The 22983-nt window shown below is 44.1% G+C and overlaps 1 protein-coding gene across 9 annotated transcripts in view; it reads right to left on the reverse strand.

Annotated features, from left to right (window-relative positions):
• Positions 1-22983, reverse strand: part of enah (ENAH actin regulator) — a 151415-nt gene that overhangs the window by 72472 nt on the left and 55960 nt on the right. The window contains exon 1 of one of the 9 annotated variants that reach the window (XM_076874275.1): positions 21097-21750. The exons of 2 other annotated variants lie outside the window; for them this stretch is intronic. In XM_076874275.1, coding sequence (XP_076730390.1) covers positions 21097-21188 — 92 coding nt within the window. In that variant the 5' untranslated portion in view covers positions 21189-21750. Of the gene's footprint in view, positions 1-21096; positions 21765-22983 lie in introns of those variants that run through there. 6 more of the 9 variants (XM_004566250.6, XM_076874283.1, XM_076874274.1 and 3 more) reach the window with 6 other exon arrangements.

Below are 22983 nucleotides of genomic sequence, written 5' to 3' on the forward strand. Positions count from 1 at the left end.
TGTATATTGTATGTATTGTATGTATGGTCGACTAGGTGTGTCATTTCAGCTGCAGGCAACTGCAACCGACAAAAACAGCTTATCCGTATCCTTATTTATTTATTTATTTTTAAAATCGGTGTTTAACATGGTTCATACTCCTCCATAATCAAACATAGCAGTCTAATATCAGTTTAATCAAACATACCAATTCTCAAAGGCAGCAAGCAAATGCCTTCATTAGTGTTACTGATCAGTATTAACTAAATTCCCATGAACTTGGTCTGCAGTGCACAGACTAAAAGTCCACAGCCCTTCAGATGCCTCCAAGCTCCTCAGTGACACATTAGTAATCATCCATCTAGAGATTCTCTTAAACCAGCAAACAGCAAACCCAGACAGTATCCTACTGGTTGTCAAACTATTTCTTTATTATATACTGAGGTGTCAAAACTCGTCATTAAGGGTACAGGGAAGGAGATCAAATGTCCTCTTTACAGGGGAAAGAGTTAAAGACTGACAGTGAGGGGAGACTGCTCATTTGAGAGGAAAAAAACTGCCTCCAGTCTTTTCTGCTGCGATGGCTACATCTGCTGCCACACAGCTGATTTAAGGCCTGGAAACTCTGCTGTGCTCACTTTTCACTGTAGCTATGCAGCTTTGGAATTGCACTTTCTGTAGTGGACACATGAATCTGCCTCCAAAATCACTCCAGAGGCTATCATGTTGAAATGCCCAAATTCGGCTATGAAATGTGCCTTTTTCAGCCTGATATAAAAAAAAAAGAAAAAAACTGTTTTTGCCTCTATGGACAGTTTCCACCTACATAATAATGGTACTGTGGTTTTGTTTTACATCTCATCAATCTGGTTTTACTTGAGGCTTAAAGTTAAGAGCTGTGGAGGCTTCTAATGACAAGTGTGTCTGCACAGTCAGATGTAGAGACAGCGGTCATTCAGGCCTCAGCACTGCTAAGTGTAGGTGCATTGGAATTGGACAGATTTTAAATGCAACTTGCCAACTAGGCTTGCTAACATCAGCTGAAACTTGGCTGCTTGCAAAACACACATGCTAGAGTGAGATGGAAAAATGATTTTCCTTTAGCACATTAAAAAGAAATCTGTTATACAAGCTTCCATATAGCGTGGTGACATGTCCTGGTAATTAATAAGCTAGGATGTAGTTTTGTATCTGCTCATATTCAAGGTTTGCTATAGATTATTTTGCATCCATGCAGTTCGGAAACACACAAGCTGTTATATCATGTTTTTTTCTTTTAAAGGTCAAATTTAAAAGCAGCACAAGCCTGCAGTCTTCACGTTAACTACCCTGCCTTATAAACGTCAATGTCTATAAAACACCATCTCATTGGCTTGTTATATATACAGTGGGGCAAAAAAGTATTTAGTCAGCCACCGATTGTGCAAGTTCCCCCACTTAAAATGATGACAGAGGTCAGTAATTTGCACCAGAGGTACACTTCAACTGTGAGAGACAGAATGTGAAAAAAAAAATCCATGAATCCACATGGTAGGATTTGTAAAGAATTTATTCGTAAATTAGGGTGGAAAATAAGTATTTGGTCACCTCAAACAAGGAAAATCTCTGGCTCTCACAGACCTGTAACGTCTTCTGTAAGAAGCTTTTCTGTCCCCCACTCGTTACCTGTATGAATGGCACCTGTTTGAACTCATCATCTGTATAAAAGACACCTGTCCACAGCCTCAAACAGTCAGACTCCAAACTCCGCCATGGCCAAGACCAAAGAGCTTTCGAAGGACACCAGGAAAAGTATTGTAGACCTGCACCAGACTGGGAAGAGTGAATCTACAATAGGCAAGCAGCTTGGTGTGAAAAAATCAACTGTGGGAGCAATCATCAGAAAATGGAAGACATACAAGACCACTGATAATCTCCCTCGATCTGGGGCTCCACGCAAGATCTCATCCCGTGGGGTCAAAATGATCATGAGAATGGTGAGCAAAGATCCCAGAACCACACGGGGGGGACCTGGTGAATGACCTGCAGAGAGCTGGGACCAAAGTAACAAAGGTCACCATCAGTAACACACTACAACGGCAGGGAATCAAATCCCGCAGTGCCAGACGTGTTCCGCTGCTGAAGCCAGTGCATGTCCAGGCCCGTCTGAAGTTTGCCAGAGAGCACATGGATGATACAGCAGAGGATTGGGAGAATGTCATGTGGTCAGATGAAACCAAAGTAGAACTTTTTGGTATAAACTCAACTCGTCGTGTTTGGAGGAAGAAGAATACTGAGTTGCATCCCAAGAACACCATACCTACTGTGAAGCATGGGGGTGGAAACATCATGCTATGGGGCTGTTTTTCTGCCAAGGGGACAGGACGACTGATCCGTGTTAAGGACAGAATGAATGGGGCCATGTATCGTGAGATTTTGAGCCAAAACCTCCTTCCATCAGTGAGAACTTTGAAGATGAAACGAAGCTGGGTCTTCCAACATGACAATGATCCAAAACACACCGCCCGGGCAACAAAGGAGTGGCTCCGTAAGAAGCATTTGAAAGTCCTGGAGTGGCCTAGCCAGTCTCCAGACCTCAACCCCATAGAAAATCTGTGGCGGGAGTTGAAAGTCCGTGTTGCTCGGCGACAGCCCCAAAACATCACTGCTCTCGAGAAGATCTGCATGGAGGAATGGGCCAAAATACCAGCTACTGTGTGTGCAAACCTGGTAAAGACCTATAGTAAACGTTTGACCTCTGTTATTGCCAACAAAGGTTATGTTACAAAGTATTGAGTTGTTGTTGTTGTTGTTTTGTTATTGACCAAATACTTATTTTCCACCCTGATTTACGAATAAATTCTTTACAAATCCTACCATATGAATTCATGGATTTTTTTTTCACATTCTGTCTCTCACAGTTGAAGTGTACCTCTGGTGCAAATTACTGACCTCTGTCATCATTTTAAGTGGGGGAACTTGCACAATCGGTGGCTGACTAAATACTTTTTTGCCCCACTGTATCTGTTGTCTCAAACCCAGTCTGACACTAATGACATCATCATTGTTTTCTCACCTAAAGCCAAATATGGTGGCCTATGATATCATGAACCTGTGTGACAATTTACACTCTGAATACAAGCAGGCAAAAACGCAGAGGTTAAGACGGGAAACGGAGGGAGAGCTTGAGAGACAGGAAGTGTAAAAATGACAGGCATAATTGCTTGGGGAAGGGTGAAGGAGTGAAAAGAGTCAGGGAGGAAGTGATGAGAACAGGCCATATACACATCCTCAGAGAGTCTGCGTCAGTGTTAGAAATGCATGAAAATAGAGGCTTTACAGTGAGAAGAAAAACACATCTCGGAATGTAGACCACGAACGAGGTTCACACACAGACACACAGGAGTGCAAGCAGTCTCCTGCATATGCCAGAGCTACTTAACATGCATCTCACTCCAGGTTTCAAAGAATATTCTGTGGAATTGAAAAAAAAGAAACTTCCCGAGACTGCTGCAAAGCATTTATCGCCAGTGTGTATTGTGGGCTTGTTCATACACCCATGCCTCTCCAAAGTACACACAAGGACACACATGCACGAGGTTCAGGCATCCATATGCACAGCTCCCCGCATTTCCAGCTCTCACAAACACTTTCACGCCTCTGCTCAAATGTGCTTCATCATGGTCGAGCTGTGGTAACACCCCACAGAAGCTGATGAACTTACAATATGATTTAATGTCAAACCTCTCTGAAGATGCACCGAGACTTCACACCTCAGCCCTCACCTTACATCAAACTAGTAAAAGCTCTGAGCTCAAACACACTGGAGCTGGAAATAAAGACAGAACCATTCATTCACGATCACTGCAGATTTTTCAGTATTCTACGGGCAAATTACTCCAACCTTACGTCTCTATTATACTGGCCAAACGGAGTAAGAACGATTAACTTTTCTCCTCTGAGGCTCACAGCAGCAGCAGCTACAGTGATTTCAGCTGGGATTGGAAGATAAACCCACCCCTAGTCACTGGTTTATGTGCATACAAGTATTCAGACCGCACACATGCCTTTAAATTTCCAGTTGCATACTAAAAACTGCAAAGAGGGATGATACATTTCTGAAAACACCAAGTTTTCAGTCTCATGTGCTAATTTACTTCCTCTTAAAAACAAGGATTTGTTTTAAAGAAGCAGCACTGTAACCAAGTATTCAGTATTGTAATTGCTCAGATGATAAATTAACAGTTTTTAGACCTTCAGTCCTTTATGCTAACAGATAGCATAGTTGGGTTGGTCTGGTAGCTGGGTCAGACTAGTCAAAAAAAAAAAGTTGCCTAGTCTGACGAGTTTCCTGTCCTGCTGTGACATTTAGATAGTAGAATCAGAAGTTTCAGTAAATAATACGAAAGCATGGATGCATCCTGACGTACATCAATGGCTGAGGATGCTGCTGGTGTGGAGGCGATTTTCTTGGCACACCTTAGTACCAAACGAACATCGTTTAAACACCACGGCCTACCTGAGCGTTTTAGCCAACCATGTCCAATGATCACTGTGTACTCATCTTCTCATGGCTGCTTCAAGCAGGATAATGCACCATGTCACAAAGATCAAATCATCTCAGACTGGTTTCTTGAACATGACAATGAGTGCACTGGACTCTAATTGCCTCCACAGTTACCAGATCGCAATCCAATAGAGCCACTTTGGGATGCAGTGGAATGGGAAATTCCCAGATGTGCAGTCCACAGCCTTTTGACGGTATTGTGTCAGCATGGACCAAAAACTCTGAGGAATGTGTCCAGCAGCTTGTTGAATCTTTGCCATGAAAAATTAAGGCAGTTCGGAAGGCAAAGGGGGTCCAATCTAGTACCAGCAAGTGACAAAGTGAGATTTTGTTATTTTGTGTCAGTTTTCTTCTTGCTTTTATTTAACAGGCAAGTTTAGTCAGCCTTACTGTTTGGCTTTAGCTTTAATTTACCTTATGATTATAGCATTTCATCATCTTTACATATAAAACCATTTCAGACTCGCTTATATACGGGAAGTTAGGAATGATTAGGACCCCCCAAATGCTATGACTTCATATCCCAGGACCTCCTGGAATTGTACCAATGGATTTGGAATTGGGAGAGTGACTGAATGCAGCCATTCAAAAGAGGCACTCTGAACCTCACAACTGAGCAGTAAAAAAATAATGAGAGCACTGGTGCATATTTTGGTTACTGTGGTCACTTTGTTTGGCCAGATAGGATGTCACATATTATCATAGCATAAAATAAATTCAAGCTCAGGACCACTGCAGACCATAGCCTGCAGGCTTTAAGTCATAAACTCTCACCACACTGGGTGCGCATGTCTATGCAATTTCTCAACATTACATTTTTGTGTGGTGAATGTAGTACAGCTTGCATGTGTGCGATTCGAAGAGATTTTGTGTTGAAGGTCCAAGTGCTCTTTGCAACCAATGTGAGCAAAGACAAGGAATATGTGGAACCAAAAGAAAGAAAATGTGGAGAACAGATGAGCAGACATGACACAGTTGCTTTCTCCTAATTGGTCCAATCTCTGTAGGATAATTACTTTGACAGTTATGGTTCTTTTAAAGCAGACAGTCATCAGAGGAAGAACCTGTAAAATGCACCCTTATTTACATTAATAGCAATCCTAACTGAGATTGTACATGAGTATGTACATTATGTAGTGGTGAATTGTCTTTCGTCTTTGCAGCCAATTCAGTGATATGTCTCAGACAGTCACAGTGAAATGTAAGCTTTGATGGTTAAGTACTTGACCGGTGTAATCTAGTCCTGTTGACCCTCCTCGTCTCCTTGTTAACCCTTCCACTAAATGTATCAGCTACCCTCTGCCTGCCTCTCTACTGAGACTACACTGCTACACTCTGTGCCTCTGTGCCAACATGACTGCAGAAAGAGCCATGCTTTTTCCTAAAAAGGAATTCCTAAATGCAACTACAGATTAGATTTCTGAGATTTATATTAAGTTAAATGTGCTTTATAAAATGTTCTTCTTGTCTGAATAGCAACCAAACTTTGGCACATGGATACATTTAAGTCCAATGGTTGGATCCACTGGTTCCCATCTATATCGGATATTATAATGTCACCTTGCTACCTGGCAGCCACCTACCAACGGGCTAAAATCAACAGTTTACTGACGGCTGGACATTCATGATGTCCAGCCTCCGGGAGTGCTGACCACTTGAGGATAGAGAGCAGAGCTCATGATTCAATTACAGGAAGTCGTCCAGCTCCTGAAGCAGCAAAGAAGCCCCAGACGTCACACTAGAATAGAATAAAATAGAATACTGTCATTGTACATGTACAATGAAATTATGGGTGCTCCACACCAACTGTGCCAGAATAAAATATAAATAGTAGACAGCAAGAATAAATAGCAAACGGGAAAAATATATACACAAGAGGGATAAATAAAAAAAAATAAATAAGGCACACATTGGAGAGCAAAGTAGTTGCAAAGTGCTTGGAAGTAGTGCAAAGAAAAGCGCTTGTCTGAATAGCATCTGTGAGTGGCCTCAGTGATGGGGGTTGCTCAGACCATGGCTCAGATTGGTAAGGTGTGTGGGCAGGGGTGGTGTAAATTGTGTGGGGTGTGGGTGGGGGGATAGTCATTGAAGCAATGGGGGCCATGAAGCAATGAAGCATATCAAGTAGCATTAGCTAACAGTAGCTTACATTAGCTTAAATGACCATCTAACTAACCAGATCTGCTTAGTTTAACAGCTTACTTTATGAGCTCCTTAAATTTCACCATGTTAGATAAAATACCAAACTACAGGCTAAAAATCTGAATGCTCTTACAGACAAACAACAGTTTTACATATATGTGGATACTATTTCCCTGTTAAAAGGAAAAGCGAATAGTGACACATCAACACACACACCGACACACACACAAAGAGGACAAATGTGCAGATCTGACAAAAATAGAAATGGAGAGAATGGGAAATGAAATGAGAATATTTTCATCTCCTTCATTAATGTTAATGAAGCTCTGAGTTTGGAGCAGTTCTGACTTCAAAGAGGAACAGAACAGCTCCAGGGTATTCACTACCATGATGTCACATCCTGCCAGGATTGGGGTGGGTGAGGTACTGTGGGTTTACAGAGAGCAAAGGAGTGCAGAGGAGAGAAGTAGAAGACAAAAGCAAAAGGGAATCACTGATTTGACTCCTTCTAACTCATGGTTGTTGAACTAAGGTACTGAAGACTGGAGCAAGTCAAATTTCTGATTACCTGAAAATTACTGACTCAGTCCATCATTACTATGGCTGGAAACTGCGACTTTTTCCACAACTGATGGGCCAGCGTTATGTAAGCAGCCGAGTGACTAATCTAAATATAGAAAAAACCCAAAAATGGCCAAACTAAAAATCTCATTCAGTGCGTCTGCCAGTCTGACAAAGCCAGGAGCTGAGTGATGAATTCATTTGTGTCATTGTGCCAGCTATACAGAGCCTTATGATTCACCATATGTGGAGTATTACTGTGGTATCAGTGTGGTGATCTCTTCACAGTAGGGCTGGGCCGTATCATACCGTTCACGGTAATACAGGTATAATGTTGGGCAATGATAAGAAAATGAAATATCGCGATAGAATATGAGTAAAACGCGCATGCGCAGTGCCTTTGTTTTCATATGCACATGGCGAAAAAAAGCATGGTGGCGACAGAGAATGAGAAGAGCGAAAGCGGATCGTTGAATGGAACGGATGAACCAGAATTGGTTTGTAAAAATGCTGCAACTTCAGGGGTGTGGAGCTGGTTTAGCTTTCATCTGTCAGATACACAACAAAGCACTATTTCTGGTAGCACATGCTAGCGGGCCGTCGTTATTACCGTGTGTTTTGGAAAACACGGCACACTTAAAATCAATCCTTTGATTTTTCTGAAAATCGACAGAGCCCCTTATAATCCCGTGGGGCTTATGTATGAATTCGGGTTGTGTTTACTGACCTCGAAACGATTTTATGTCATACACGGCGCTCGAAAATCTGTCAAATGTTTTAGTATGACTTTGCTAAGCTACAAACCCGCACCGCTTGATGGATTGTCAGAGCATTACGGCTATCGTAGGCAGGAGCCTCGCGGAGTGATACATACTGTGCTTCAACATAATATTACCGTATTGTGTGTGTATAACCTCTTTTTAAGTTTTGTGGATATTATACATGGTTATGCTGAAGATATGACTTTAATGCACATAAAAGTTCTGGTCATGTCCCAGCAGTAAGTGGAGAACTAATTATGTAGTGCCACACCAGGCTCACCAAAGAATAGCAACTACATCACTATCACCAAGTCCAACACAGTGGAGCTGTAGTTCATCATCCCACAGATGCTCGATTGGATTGAGAGTAGGGCTGCACGATTTTGCATAAAATGAGAATCACGATGGGAACGTCTAGCAGAGGCCCCAGTCCGCGAGATCTTCAACGCACACCTCCGGCAGAGCTTCAACAGCATTCCGAGGGAGACTGGGGACATTGAGTCCGAATGGACCATGTTCAGCGTCTCCATTGCCGAAGCTGCTGCATTGAGCTGCGGCCGCAAGGTGGTTGGTGCCTGCCGTGGTGGTAATCCCCGAACCAAATGGTGGACACCAGAGGTGAAGGGAGCCACCAGGCTGAAGAAGGAGGCCTATCGGGCTTGGTTAGCCTGTGGGACTCCGGAGGCAGCCGACAGGTATCGACAGGCCAAGCGGAATGCGGCTCGGGCAGTGGCTGAAGCAAAAACTCGGGTGTGGGAGGAGTTCGGAGAGGCCATGGAAAAAGACTTTCGGACTGCCTCGAAGAGATTCTGGCAAACCGTCAGGCGTCTCAGGAGGGGAAAGCGGTGCTCTACCTGCACTGTGTATAGTGCTGGCGGAGCGCTGTTGACGTCGACTGAGAAAATTGTCGGGCGGTGGAAGGAATACTTCGAGGACCTCCTTAATCCCACTGACACGTCTTCCGGGGAGGAAGCAGAGTCTGGGGATGAGGGGTGTGACCCACCGATTTCCGGGGGCGAGGTCACTGAGGCAGTTAAACAACTCCTTGGTGGCAGAGCCCCTGGTGTCGATGAGGTCCGCCCCGAGTTCCTGAAGGCTCTGGACGTTGTAGGGCTGTCTTGGTTGACACGTCTCTGCAATGTTGCGTGGAGATCAGGGGCAGTACCTGTGGACTGGCAGACCGGGGTGGTGGTCCCCATCTTCAAGAAGGGGGACCGGAGGGTGTGTTCCAACTACAGGGGGATCACACTCCTCAGCCTCCCCGGGAAAGTCTATGCCAGGGTGCTGGAGAGGAGGGTTCGTCCGCTAGTCGAACCTCGGATACAGGAGGAACAATGCGGTTTTCGTCCTGGTCGCGGAACACTGGACCAGCTCTTTGTCCTCTCGAGGATACTTGAGGGTGCATGGGAGTTTGCCCAACCAGTCTACATGTGTTTTGTGGACCTGGAGAAGGCATTCGACCGTGTCCCTCGGGGCGTCCTGTGGGAGGTGTTGCGCGAGTATGGGGTGTCTGGCCCATTGCTACGGGCCATTCAATCCCTATACAACCGTTGCAAGAGCTTGGTTCGCATTGCCGGCAATAAGTCGGACTCGTTCCCGGTGGGTGATGGGCTCCGCCAAGGCTGCCCTTTGTCTCCGGTTCTGTTCATAATTTTTATGGACAGGATTTCTAGGCGCAGCCAAGTGGCGGAGGGCTTTCGCTTTGGTGGCCTCAGAATCTCATCTCTGATTTTTGCGGATGATGTGGTTCTGTTGGCTTCATCGGGTGAGGGCCTCCAGCTCGCACTGGAGCGGTTCGCAGCCGAGTGTAACGCAGCGGGAATGAGGATCAGCACCTCCAAATCTGAGGCCATGGTTCTCAGCCGGAAAAGGGTGGAGTGCCCACTCCGGGTCGGGGATGAGTTCCTGCCCCAAGTGGAGGAGTTCAAGTATCTCGGGGTCTTGTTCGCGAGTGATGGGAGAAGGGAGCTGGAGATCGACAGACGGATTGGGGCTGCGGCTGCAGTAATGCGGACGCTGCACCGGTCAGTCGTGGTGAAGAGGGAGCTGAGTGTAAAAGCGAAGCTCTCAATTTACCGGTCGATCTACGTCCCTACCCTCACCTATGGCCACGAGCTGTGGGTAGTGACCGAAAGAACGAGATCGCGGATACAAGCGGCGGAAATGAGCTTCCTCCGAAGGGTGGCTGGCCTCTCCCTTAGAGATAGGGTGAGAAGTTCGGCCATCCGGGAGGGGCTTAGAGTAGAGCAGCTGCTGCTCCACATCGAAAGGAGCCAGTTGAGGTGGTTCGGGCATCTGGCAAGGATGCCCCCTGGGCGCCTCCTGGGCGAGGTGTTCCAGGCATGTCCCACCGGGAGGAGGCCCCGGGGCAGACCCAGGACACGCTGGAGAGATTATATCTCTCGGCTGGCCTGGGAACGCCTTGGTATTCCCCCGGACAAGCTGGAGGAGGTGGCTGGGGAGAGGGAGGTCTGGACCTCTTTGCTTAGGCTGCTACCCCCGCGACCCGACCTCGGATAAGCGGATGAAGATGGATGGATGGATGGAGAATCACGATTTTTTGGCTTAGAATTGAGATCACGATTTTCTTTTCCAGTATAAATATTTATTGCACTTATTAACTGCACATCAACTTCGTAACAGTTGAGACTGAACATAAAAACAACAAATGTCTCACGTTTTGTTGTTGCCGCAAAATGTTGTACTGCTTGAAATTCCGTCTCCACCGTTGCTCGACGCTGCGTGTATAGAGCAGGTAGTGCAACAATAGAAAAATAGTTGCGGGACGGCACTGTGTAGCGTTTGTCTAGGGTGTTGATCATTTTCCTAAATCCCTCGTTTGCACAGTGTTGATGGGAGCCATATCTTTGGTCAGGTGATAAGTGATAGCCTCCGTAATTTCTTTGTGCCTGCAGGAGTTCGACGGGTATAGGGAAGCGCTGTATAAGGTTCCCGTTATTGATGTTTGGGTGGTTGACGGGACGGATTTTCTCCTGTCACTTTCTCGTCATCCCTGACGTGCTCTCAGTTGTTTTTTTCCCTGCTAATTTTAGCATCACACGGCACAGCTTCTGTATCACGTGGCATGAGGCTCCGCCCTTGTCATTTGTTGAGCAGGAAGAGCGAGCGCTTGTTTTCATGCAGATTACGTCCCGGATCAGAATGCGGTACAATCGTCGTCTTTTTTTTTTTTTTTTTTAAATAGTTGTCATTTGGAAATGAGATCGCACATAAGTATGAATCGAGATCGCGATTTTCTAACGATTAATCGTGCAGCCCTACATGTGAGCCAGGAAATCCGTAGGCCAAGTCAACACCTCAAAGTCAATGTCTTGCTGAAAGAGGCCACAGCCATCCAGGAGTACCGTTTCCTGCAGACTAGGAACACCCCAGAAGAGCTGCAGTTTAGGAGACAACAACAATCACATTCTGGCCATTGTCAGATTCACTCAATCCTTACGTTTGTCCATGTTTCCTCCACTTAACACATCAACTTTGAGAACAAAATGCTCCGTGATACATCCCACCCACTAACAGGTCCCATGATGAAGAGACGATTAGTGTTATTCACTTCACCTATCAATAGTTCATAGTGTTATGGTTGATCAATGTGAGAGATGGAGAGTGGAAGTTTGCAGTGGCTGCAGTTTTTATACAGCTGCTCTTATCGAACATTCCACTTCACTGGTCTGATATAAAATTCAGATTTCCTCATTAATGATACCTTGCTGATATACAATGACTGTTTGTTTACAGTGTTCATTATTTCCGAGTTACACCAATGAGGTTAATTTCATTAAACTCTGTGGTATTTTTTGGCCTGAACAGATGTATAATCATTGAGACTACACTTAGCTGCTCAGACTCAATCAGCCTTCAAGAGACAAATTAACAAAAGGGTGCCCCTGACAAACACAAACACACACACACTTCTCAGAATAGATTCATTAACATGACTCACAACAGAGGCATTTCTTCATTCTGCCTCCTCCTCTCTCTTTAAACTGACTTGCTCTCTACAGTTTGCCCCATTTGGCTGACAATAAACTGAGGCTCTGGTCTGAAAAGCCAGAGTCAGCCGTTTTCAAGGTGGGGGAGGATGATAAATCCTGTGAAGCTGAAACAAAACTTGCAAGCTGAACCAAAATGAATGTTAGGGAAAGCTTTTCCAAGCTTGGGCGTGGAATCCAGCGGGAGTCCCCGCTGTGAAAATGCACATGAGGAGAAGAATAAAAGACAGAGGTATACTGGGATTGGGAAAGCCATGAAGGTTGTTAAGGCAGAAGTGCAGCTGGCTATAGACAGAAGGAAGGAGTTCAGTGTAGAGGGGCTCTAGGGAGCATCCCAGCCACATCTGCATCCTTCCTTTTCACTCAGCAGCCTGGACTAATTTTTAGCTCACTCTGTGTTGTTGTTGGGTTTTTTTGTTTTCTTTGTTTTCTTTTTAAACTCTCTTTCTAACTTTCTGTCCCACTAACTCAATCTCTTGCTGCCCTCATCTAAACCCTCTTTCCCTCTCATTCTCTTTTCTATTTTATTAGTCAGCCATCGACTACAGTGTGGAGCAGAGAGCTCCTAGCTCATATGGAAGTGATCAGGAGCAGACAGGGAGGGAAGACGGAGGCCCGCAGACAAGAGAAAGATCCTGTTCAACCACTGGGTGCAGTTACAGTACCAGTGTTTAGAGGAAGAGAAAATTAAGAGATTCCAGTGGACTCCAGACTCTTGGGGGTATCTGAATATGTCCAAAAACCTAAATCACCCTAATCTAGACAAGAAGTCAAATAATTTTCAGAATGGATTTGCTCCACATCATATTTGCACCAAAGACTTTTGACATGAAGCTGCAAACAAACAAGAGCAGGAACTGACGATGTTCACACACATTCAGTCCACCTCACTTCTCCTAAACAACTGTGCTTATATCAGACAATAAAGGTGATCCATCAGATGTACTTGTATTACACCCACCTTTTAAACAGGAAACGCCAAACAGGAGAACGTCAGCTACCTGATATGACGTCATGACATTTTTCTGAAACCATTCAGCATGTTTCATAAATGAGATTCAAACTTGAATCAATACATCAAATTTAATGGCAACATGGAAACCCCCTTTATCACATCAGTCAGCGTTCAGAGGAAAAACCAAAATCGACTTGTGAAACCTTGTTAATCAATTAGAATAATCAATACCCGCAGATTTGATATTTGTAAAGTAAGCATGGGTCCACACACACACACACACACACACACACACACACACACACACTATCATAGAGCAATGAGAAAATACCCTCTGCTCTTAAGTGTGAGTCATCCACTCTACTAGATGAGGAAAGAAAGAGATGGATCAGGAGAGGACCACCATGTGGCATGATAGCTGTAAAAACACCTGGTGTGTGACAAAGGAGCCATCACTACTAGTGACTATATATAACCCAGTACAGCCCACAATGATGGTGTGCGTGTGGGGCAGCTAGACTGCACTAGCCCTGCAGCCAGATATGAACAGCCACAGCAACATTCAGAAATTGAGCAAGCAAAGGTCAGCGTCTGGCCAGTAATTTAAGCAGGAATCAATAAAGAGATACACTCGTCATTTATAGATGTTGTAAATCCTGGAAAGGGTTTATAAACCCAATGCTGAAAAAATGACTAAAATGACAGGCTTACTACTAGGGCTGCACGATTTTGCATAAAATGAGAATCACGATTTTTTTGCTTAGAATTGAGATCACGATTCTCTCACGATTCTCTTTTCCAGTATAAATATTTATTGCGCTTATTAACTGCACATCAACTTCGTAACAGTTGAAACTGAACATAAAAACAATAAATAAACATAAAAACAACAAATGTCTCACGTTTTGTTGTTGTACTGCTAGAAATTCCGTCTCCACCGTTGCTCGACGCTGCGTGTATAGAGCAGGTAGTGCAACAATAGAAAAATAGTTGCGGGACGGCACTGTGTAGCGTTTGTCTAGGGTGTTGATCATTTTCCTAAATCCCTCGTTTTGCACAGTGTTGATGGGAGCCATATCTTTGGTCAGGTGATAAGTAATAGCCTCCGTAATTTCTTTGTGCCTGCGGGAGTTCGACGGGTAGAGGGAAGCGCTGTATAAGGTTCCTGTTATTGATGTTTGGGTGGCTGACCGGGACGGATTTTCTCCTGTCACTTTCTCATCATCCCTGACGTGCTCTCGGTTGTTTTTTTCCCCTGCTAATTTTAGCATCACATGGCACAGCTTCTGTATCACGTGGCATGAGGCTCCGCCCTTGTCATTTGTTGAGCAGGAAGAGTGAGCGCTTGTTTTCATGCAGATTACGTCCCGGATCAAAATGCGGTACAATCGTCGTCGTCGGTTTTTTTTTTTTTTGGTTTTTTTTAATCGTTGTCATTTGGAAATGAGATCGCACATAAGTATGAATCGAGATCGCGATTTTCTAACGATTAATCGTGCAGCCCTGCTTACTACTCTAAATTAGCAATGAGAAACTGGAGAAAAAGCTCCTCAAGGAACAGCAAGACTGAAAAATACCCCAGGAAGCTAACATAACCCTTATTTTTAAATATCTACAAATGAGCCAGAGCTTTAAAATCCCATGGTTAATGCAAGGTGGTTTTGGGCCACGAGAATATTTCCATAGTTCTAGTAGCCGTTACAAGCGCCAGCCCCTTTCTGGGAGTAAACTGCAGCATCTGAGTATTATTGTAGTTCTTACAACTCCATTTTTAGCTTTCTTGGTATAATGGTAAATGGACTGCAACATATAAAGTGCTTTCTGCTACTACTTTTCTATTTTGAGTATGTCTCAGTCATCTAATCAAACAGTGCTTTTTAACATTTGCAGACACACACATTGATGCAGGGTTCAGCATCTTGTACAAACTTTTCCAGCAGTTTCAACTCGTAACAATTCACCTAAACATGCTCAAAGAAGACTCGAAAAGGCTGAGCTACACTTTGTTTTAAGTAGTTCATTTAAAAAAATAAATAAATAAAATAAAAATAAGTAGTTTAAGATGTCCAACTAGGCTAAATAACAAAACATGTCAGTAATCCAACTCCAACATCCAAATTTATTTCTAGCCAACACAGTTTAAAGTCACAAAACATATCAGATGTTCCACACCGCACTGGCTTCCGGAACCAGGCCTACGCATTTTATCTCATGGTCATTACACAGCTAATCACAGAAAATGTTGTTACCGTTAATGACTGTTAAAACAAACTTCTTTTATTCCATTTTAAAGCTATATTACAATACAACTAGTGTCGTCACTCCCTTGATTATTTCCAAGTCACCTAAAGATGTAAAACATTATCATCTGCTAATTACCTGAACCCCTGACTGGACTATTCAAGTTCCAGTCTTATTTAATGAGTTCTAAGGCCAGGTCCACTGAATCCTTTTGGATTCAATTAGGCTTTGTGTAAGTCACTCACAGAAACCATTAGCTGACTGAAGAGCGTGATCCTCAGAGGCTTCGGCCACAGGTGGCACCAATCCCCATCCCACCACACAAACACGCACATCTTTTATTAGTGGCTCAACCTTTTCAGTGTCATCCCCTCAACAAGCCCATTTTGACCTTTCCTTAAATTAAACCGCACACTTTTTCAAATGGGCTACATTACAGTCAAAGAACAACGCTCAGACACATTTGGCTGACCTATTAGTAAGGACACAGCAAATAGAGACAGAAAATTTTACACTTGGCAGAAAACAGGCTGTTTCAAGCATGCACTATTGAACATAACCCAATCCAGATATCGAGTTCTCCAAGGTGTTTGTTCAAGTCGCTGTATATCACTTATATCTAGTGGTTTTTACAGGTAGTTTCCAGGGTTCAGACTGCGGCCTAACTGGGTGCCTGGCACATTTTACAAGGGTCCAATCACAGTTCTATTCACACACGGACAGGGGACACATTGATGGCAGAGCAAGTCTGCACTGAACTCAGCTTTCACTCCTCTTAAACCACTGAAATAAACAACTGCAGCCTTCAGGTGCAAAACTGCAAAGGTCTGGTTCAGCAACAGTCACATCACAATTCTGGTTTAATGTCCACAAAGTTCATAAAATACCTCCAAACTTCTGTTTCTTTGCCAAATACTCCCACAGGACTGGTTTAAAAGCCACAGAGCACCCTTTGTTTAGGTGAAGCTGGACATAAGGCAGTTATGCACTATGCCTTGGAAACTTTGAAAGACTGTCAGAAAGTCTGAAGATCTAATGCTCAAGACAACTTGAAAACATACAAGAAAGTCTGACTCCTTTGAAGTGACAAAGCAAACAAAACCAAGTATAATCTGTCTAATTCAGAGTTAGGGTCAAACTCAATCCCAGCAGATTATCCGATCTCACTGCCAATTAATACTTAGTGCCTCATATGATCCCTTTCCAGAAAACCTATTAGCAAATCTCAGCAGGTTCCAAAATTACAAAGCAACTCTGCAGGTCACCTCCACACAGGCTCCTGCTGTTCATGCATATTCTGCATGTACTTGGAAATCCCAGAACAGAGTCATAGTTCAGAGTGTAAAATATTTCAAATGTAATAATCTTATTTTTTGCAAAATTATCCAGACTAAAAGATCACTATTAATTTCTTAATAACATGGCATGTGAATGGAGAAGATGCTCATGAGGACCATGAAATAACACAGAAACTTAAAGAAATTCAGCATCTGCAGTAATCATGCTAAGCTCTCTAAACAGGCTTAGTTTTAACATTAACATACAGAGCCAGGTTTCAATCAACTCTCCTCCCAATCACCTACTCACAAGCTCACTACGGCTGGTCAAAATGACCTTTGTTCTGATTTGAAGGCTTGTAAAGTCAAAGGTCAACTATAGGTTATTATCCCAGCCCTGTTTGTTGAGTTATATGGTCCATATCTGGATCCCTTGGTCCATTAGGCGATTTGAATACATTCGGTTTAATTCATTCATTTTGTTTCCCCAACTTTAAAATAAATAAATCTTCATTTCATTCCATGAAAACAAACAAAAAAAATCCAAATGAACATAACATTCGTGCTACTGAGCCAAACTCAAATGTTGTCTGACATTTTAGCAAACAATCATCAATAAATAAACAGAGTCTTCATGTTTAACATCACGTTGCAACTGCTAAATCACCAATGTAGCTACTTGGATCCAACCAAGCCCTTGGGGAAGAAGGCACACAGGCATGAGAACAGAAAATCCTTCAGTCAACTCAGAGTTGACTCGAACACACTCCGACAAACTGAGATTCGAAAACAAACTGCCCAAAAAAACCAAAACCAGACCTTCTGCATGTGGATTTAAACATCTGGTTTTAAAAAAAGAAGGGCATCAGACTTTACACAGGTCGCCATTATTCACCGATTCAGGGTTTAAAACTCTATGCATCACATTTATTATGAATGCAGCAAAAACAAATGATCACAATTATTTAGGGGGACAAGCACGTACAACACTAGCATCCATTAGTACAATACATCCACAATGTAGCTAATACTAATCAATTATCTTCTCTTGATAGTTACAGAAAACCAGAACCGTAGCTTTATGCTCTACATGACATGTAAATTAAAGTCCTTGTCATGCCTTCAGTCTGTGCCAACCATTTCTTAAAACTTTAAAGAAGTCTGCACAAAGGATCAATTCCTGAACAGTTTCAGTTTCTGTTTGTGGAAGCGAAGGGCCCAAAATAACAGATGGCTAGCTTAAACAGATGGTGGCTTATGGATGAAGTGAGAGGCTGCAAGGGCCATTGTAAGTTAAAAATGATTCGGTGTACTGTGAATCATGCAAAGAGAGTAGAGTCAGAAATACACTCAACAAAAATATAAACGCAACACTTTTGTTACTGCTCCCATTCCCCATGGGATGGACGTAGAGACCTAAAATTCATTCCAGATACACAATATAACCATCCCTCCCAAACAGTGGTCACAAATCAGTCCAAATGTGTGGTAGTGGGCACATCTGCTATATTGAGATAATCCATCCCACCTCACAGGTGTGCCACATCAGGATGCTGATCTGACACCATGAGTAGTGCACAGGTGTACCTCAGACTGCCCACAACAAAAGGCCACCCTGGAATGTGCAGTTTTGTCTCACAGCAAAATGCCACAGATGCCACAAGCAATGAGGGAGCGTGCAATTGGCATGCTGACAGCAGGAATGTCAACCAGATCTGTCGCCCGTGCATTGAATGTTCATTTCTCAACCATAAGCCGTCTCCACAGGCGTTTCAGAGAATATGGCAGCACATCCAACCGGCCTCACAACCGCAGACCTCATGTAACCACACCAGCCCAGGACCTCCACATCCAGCAGGTTCACCTCCAAGATCGTCTGAGACCAGCCACCCAGACAGCTGCTGGAACAATTGGTTTGCACAACCAAACAATTTCTGCACAAACTGTCAGAAACCGTCTCAGGGACGCTCAACTGCATGCCCGTCGTCCTCATCGGGGTCTTGACCTGACTCCAGCTCGTCGCCGTAACAGACTTGTGTGGGCAAATGCTCACATTCGATGGCGTCTGGCACGTTGGAGAGGTGTGCGCTTCACGGATGAATCATGGTTCACATTGTTCAGGGCAGATGGCAGCTGAGAATGTCCCAGTTCTTGCATGCCCAGCATACTCACCGGACATGTCACCCATTGAGCATGTTCGGGATGTGCTTGACCGGCGTATACGACAGCGTGTACCAGTTCCCATGAATATCCAACAACCTCGCACAGCCATTGAAGTGGAGTGGACCAACATTCCACAGGCCACAATTGACAATCTGATAGACTCCATGCGACGATGTGTTGCACTGCATGAGGCAAATGGTGGTCACACCAGATACTGACCGGTTCTGGGTCCCCAGACCCCCAATAGAACAAAAAACTGTAAACTTCCAGGGTGGCCTTTTGTTGTGGGCAGTCTGAGGTACACCTGTGGACTACTCATGGTGTCAGATCAGCATCCTGATGTGGCACACCTGTGAGGTGGGATGGATTATCTCAATATAGCAGATGTGCCCACTACCACACATTTGGACTGATTTGTGACCACTGTTTGGGAGGGATGGTTATATTGTGTATCTGGAATGAATTTTAGGTCTCTACGTCCATCCCATGGGGAATGGGAGCAAAAACAAAAGTGTTGCGTTTTTGTTCAGTGTATACAGTGGGGCAAAAAAGTATTTAGTCAGCCACCGATTGTGCAAGTTCCCCCACTTAAAATGATGACAGAGGTCAGTAATTTGCACCAGAGGTACACTTCAACTGTGAGAGACAGAATGTGAAAAAAAAAATCCATGAATTCACATGGTAGGATTTGTAAAGAATTTATTCGTAAATCAGGGTGGAAAATAAGTATTTGGTCACCTCAAACAAGGAAAATCTCTGGCCCTCACAGACCTGTAACGTCTTCTGTAAGAAGCTTTTCTGTCCCCCACTCGTTATCTGTATGAATGGCACCTGTTTGAACTCATCATCTGTATAAAAGACACCTGTCCACAGCCTCAAACAATCAGACTCCAAACTCCGCCATGGCCAAGACCAAAGAGCTGTCGAAGGACACCAGGAAAAGTATTGTAGACCTGCACCAGACTGGGAAGAGTGAATCTACAATAGGCAAGCAGCTTGGTGTGAAAAAATCAACTGTGGGAGCAATCATCAGAAAATGGAAGACATACAAGACCACTGATAATCTCCCTCGATCTGGGGCTCCACGCAAGATCTCATCCCGTGGGGTCAAAATGATCATGAGAACGGTGAGCAAAGATCCCAGAACCACACGGGGGGACCTGGTGAATGACCTGCAGAGAGATGGGACCAAAGTAACAAAGGTCACCATCAGTAACACACTACAACGGCAGGGAATCAAATCCCGCAGTGCCAGACGTGTTCCGCTGCTGAAGCCAGTGCATGTCCAGGCCCGTCTGAAGTTTGCCAGAGAGCACATGGATGATACAGCAGAGGATTGGGAGAATGTCATGTGGTCAGATGAAACCAAAGTAGAACTTTTTGGTATAAACTCAACTCGTCGTGTTTGGAGGAAGAAGAATACTGAGTTGCATCCCAAGAACACCATACCTACTGTGAAGCATGGGGGTGGAAACATCATGCTATGGGGCTGTTTTTCTGCCAAGGGGACAGGACGACTGATCCGTGTTAAGGACAGAATGAATGGGGCCATGTATCGTGAGATCTTGAGCCAAAACCTCCTTCCATCAGTGAGAACTTTGAAGATGAAACGAGGCTGGGTCTTCCAACATGACAATGATCCAAAACACACCGCCCGGGCAACAAAGGAGTGGCTCCGTAAGAAGCATTTGAAAGTCCTGGAGTGGCCTAGCCAGTCTCCAGACCTCAACCCCATAGAAAATCTGTGGCGGGAGTTGAAAGTCCGTGTTGCTCGGCGACAGCCCCAAAACATCACTGCTCTCGAGAAGATCTGCATGGAGGAATGGGCCAAAATACCAGCTACTGTGTGTGCAAACCTGGTAAAGACCTATAGTAAACGTTTGACCTCTGTTATTGCCAACAAAGGTTATGTTACAAAGTATTGAGTTGTATTTTTTTTTATTGACCAAATACTTATTTTCCACCCTGATTTACGAATAAATTCTTTACAAATCCTACCATGTGGATTCATGGATTTTTTTTCACATTCTGTCTCTCACAGTTGAAGTGTACCTCTGGTGCAAATTACTGACCTCTGTCATCATTTTAGGTGGGGGAACTTGCACAATCGGTGGCTGACTAAATACTTTTTTGCCCCACTGTATAGAGTTGGAAATGAGCACTACTGCCCCCCTTTACCTACACCTAGTTTTCCAACAGACATAAATCTGGGTTAAAAGTTTCATTTGATCATTTGTAATCATGCTGAAGTGTTCAGTATGTCAGATTTTGGTTCATGATCCTAATTCTGAAATTGACTAGATAACTTGATAAGAGCACACCAAATCAACAACAATTGTCACTGGTGAAGCATGAGGCATTCTCTTCCCATCGATCAAAAGTGAGCAGCAGTTTCCGTTTAAGGTTCCTATAGAAAGAGCACAAAAGCAGCAGGACTAAGTCTGTGACAACAGATACGTACCGGTGGATTTCCATTTTGGAGGCCAGTACACATCTCTGACTGAGGATGAAGCTGGAGGCTTTGGACTGTGGACCAGAAGACTGGATCTGCATAGCTGCCCACAGCCTTCCTGCTTAAGTAACTCAGCCAGCCCCAAGCGTGACTTCTCCCCTACCAGCCCTTTCCGGCTCTTGTTGCAGTTGCTTCAATTTTGCCAAAGTAATATCCCTGCTACCAAACAGCTCTCTTCATCATGCAAAGCAGGGTGCCAGCCACCCCCCTCCCCCTTCTCTTTAAAGCCCCCTTCTCAGGGTGATTCTTTCCTTATGCGTACATGCGACGACAGCAAGTCAGCCAGCAAGTCGGCAAGCGAGGGAACCGTCTAAACAGTCAGCCAGCTGTGTTTTTCCCATGGCAGCGGCACCAGCCAGCAAATACGCGCACGCTTTGGTCTTGGCTTTTCGCCGCCGTAGCGACAGCAGAGGTATCCAGGCAACAGGCTCCTGCACAGCCCACTCCTGCGCTCCTGTGGAAGAGGCTGCTGTGGAGAAATCCACACGGCGGGATCCAGCAGTTCACAGCGGCTCAATTCAGGAGGTTGCAAGCGGGGGCTGGGGCATGAAGGGAGGTATCCTTTACATCTGTCGCTCTCCTTCCCCTCGCCGCTTCTGCTACATCTATCTCATACCTTTTGTCTCTCACTTGATCACCCCTTCTTTCATCTACCCCTCCCCTCCCTCTCTACTTTATCGCTGTGACCATCCACACACTCCCTCTCTCACCATATACCCACCCACCCAACTCTGCTCTCTCACTCTCCTAAATAAATAGACTAAAGAGAGTGAACAGCCAGATGTAGTGATGTATGGCGGATGTGGAATAAGGATTAGTCGAATATTTCCATCTCTGTTGTCACAGGAGGCAGACATTCGCAGCGACCACGCAAAGTTCTTCATTTCTTTATTCAGTGTCCTGGCCTGCTTCGGCACAGCTAAAATCCTTTCTTTCACTTTCAGCTATCATCAGCTGGCATTGTGCCGAACAATGTAACATCAACATACATACGTTATGAATCTACCTAACAAGTCAAAATGACCCGCATTGGCGCTCCTAATCAAACATAATATTGGATGGAACATGCGACAGCTTTCTATAAAGGCTCATGTGAAGTAGAATCTGTATATACTGTGGGGGGGGGGGGGATTTTCAGCCGACATTTGGGCTTTCCTGCTGTGCTGCGATTCGCTGTTCTGCAGCCTGTACCAGGTTGTATTGGTTGCTATGCCAACTTTTATGTTAAATTGGGAATTTGGGAGTCTTTTTTCCCCCTGTTTTGTTACAAGTATTAAAAGGAGTAGAAGAGCAGATTCACAGCACGCAACCTCCTGCCAGAAAAGCCCCAGCTTTGAACTAGGAATCATTTTGCAGTGAAGTGACAGTACTAACCATCGGACAAACATGCCAACCAAATTAACTTATCAAGTAGTTTACAGCTGGAAACTGAACCTTTCACCACCTTCAGTGTCCAATCAATTTGGGGCATTTATGTCTAGAATTGAGTTTCATAAATTTGCAGGGCCGATTTCATGCTCATTTAGAGATAGATATGTGCCTTTCATCACACATATCTTTATTGGAAAAATTCTTTTTCCTTAGGAACAGACTGTAAATGAATATAAACAAGAAAAACAACCTCTGCCTTTTTTCCATTTTAAACAAATGTATCAATGTATTTCTACTATACATGATTGACAGTGCCTTTTCCAGTCCTGAAGATGTGTCTTCCTGAGCAGCTGTGGTGATAAATGATCGACTTGAACACATTTTCCTTTTTTTCAGGGTTAAAATTAGAGTCGTGCTTCACCCTGAAGGCTACAAACTAATTCAAAAGTGGATGTAAATACTACA

The sequence above is a fragment of the Maylandia zebra genome, linkage group LG15 (assembly GCF_041146795.1).
Source record: "Maylandia zebra isolate NMK-2024a linkage group LG15, Mzebra_GT3a, whole genome shotgun sequence".
NCBI lineage: Eukaryota > Metazoa > Chordata > Actinopteri > Cichliformes > Cichlidae > Maylandia > Maylandia zebra.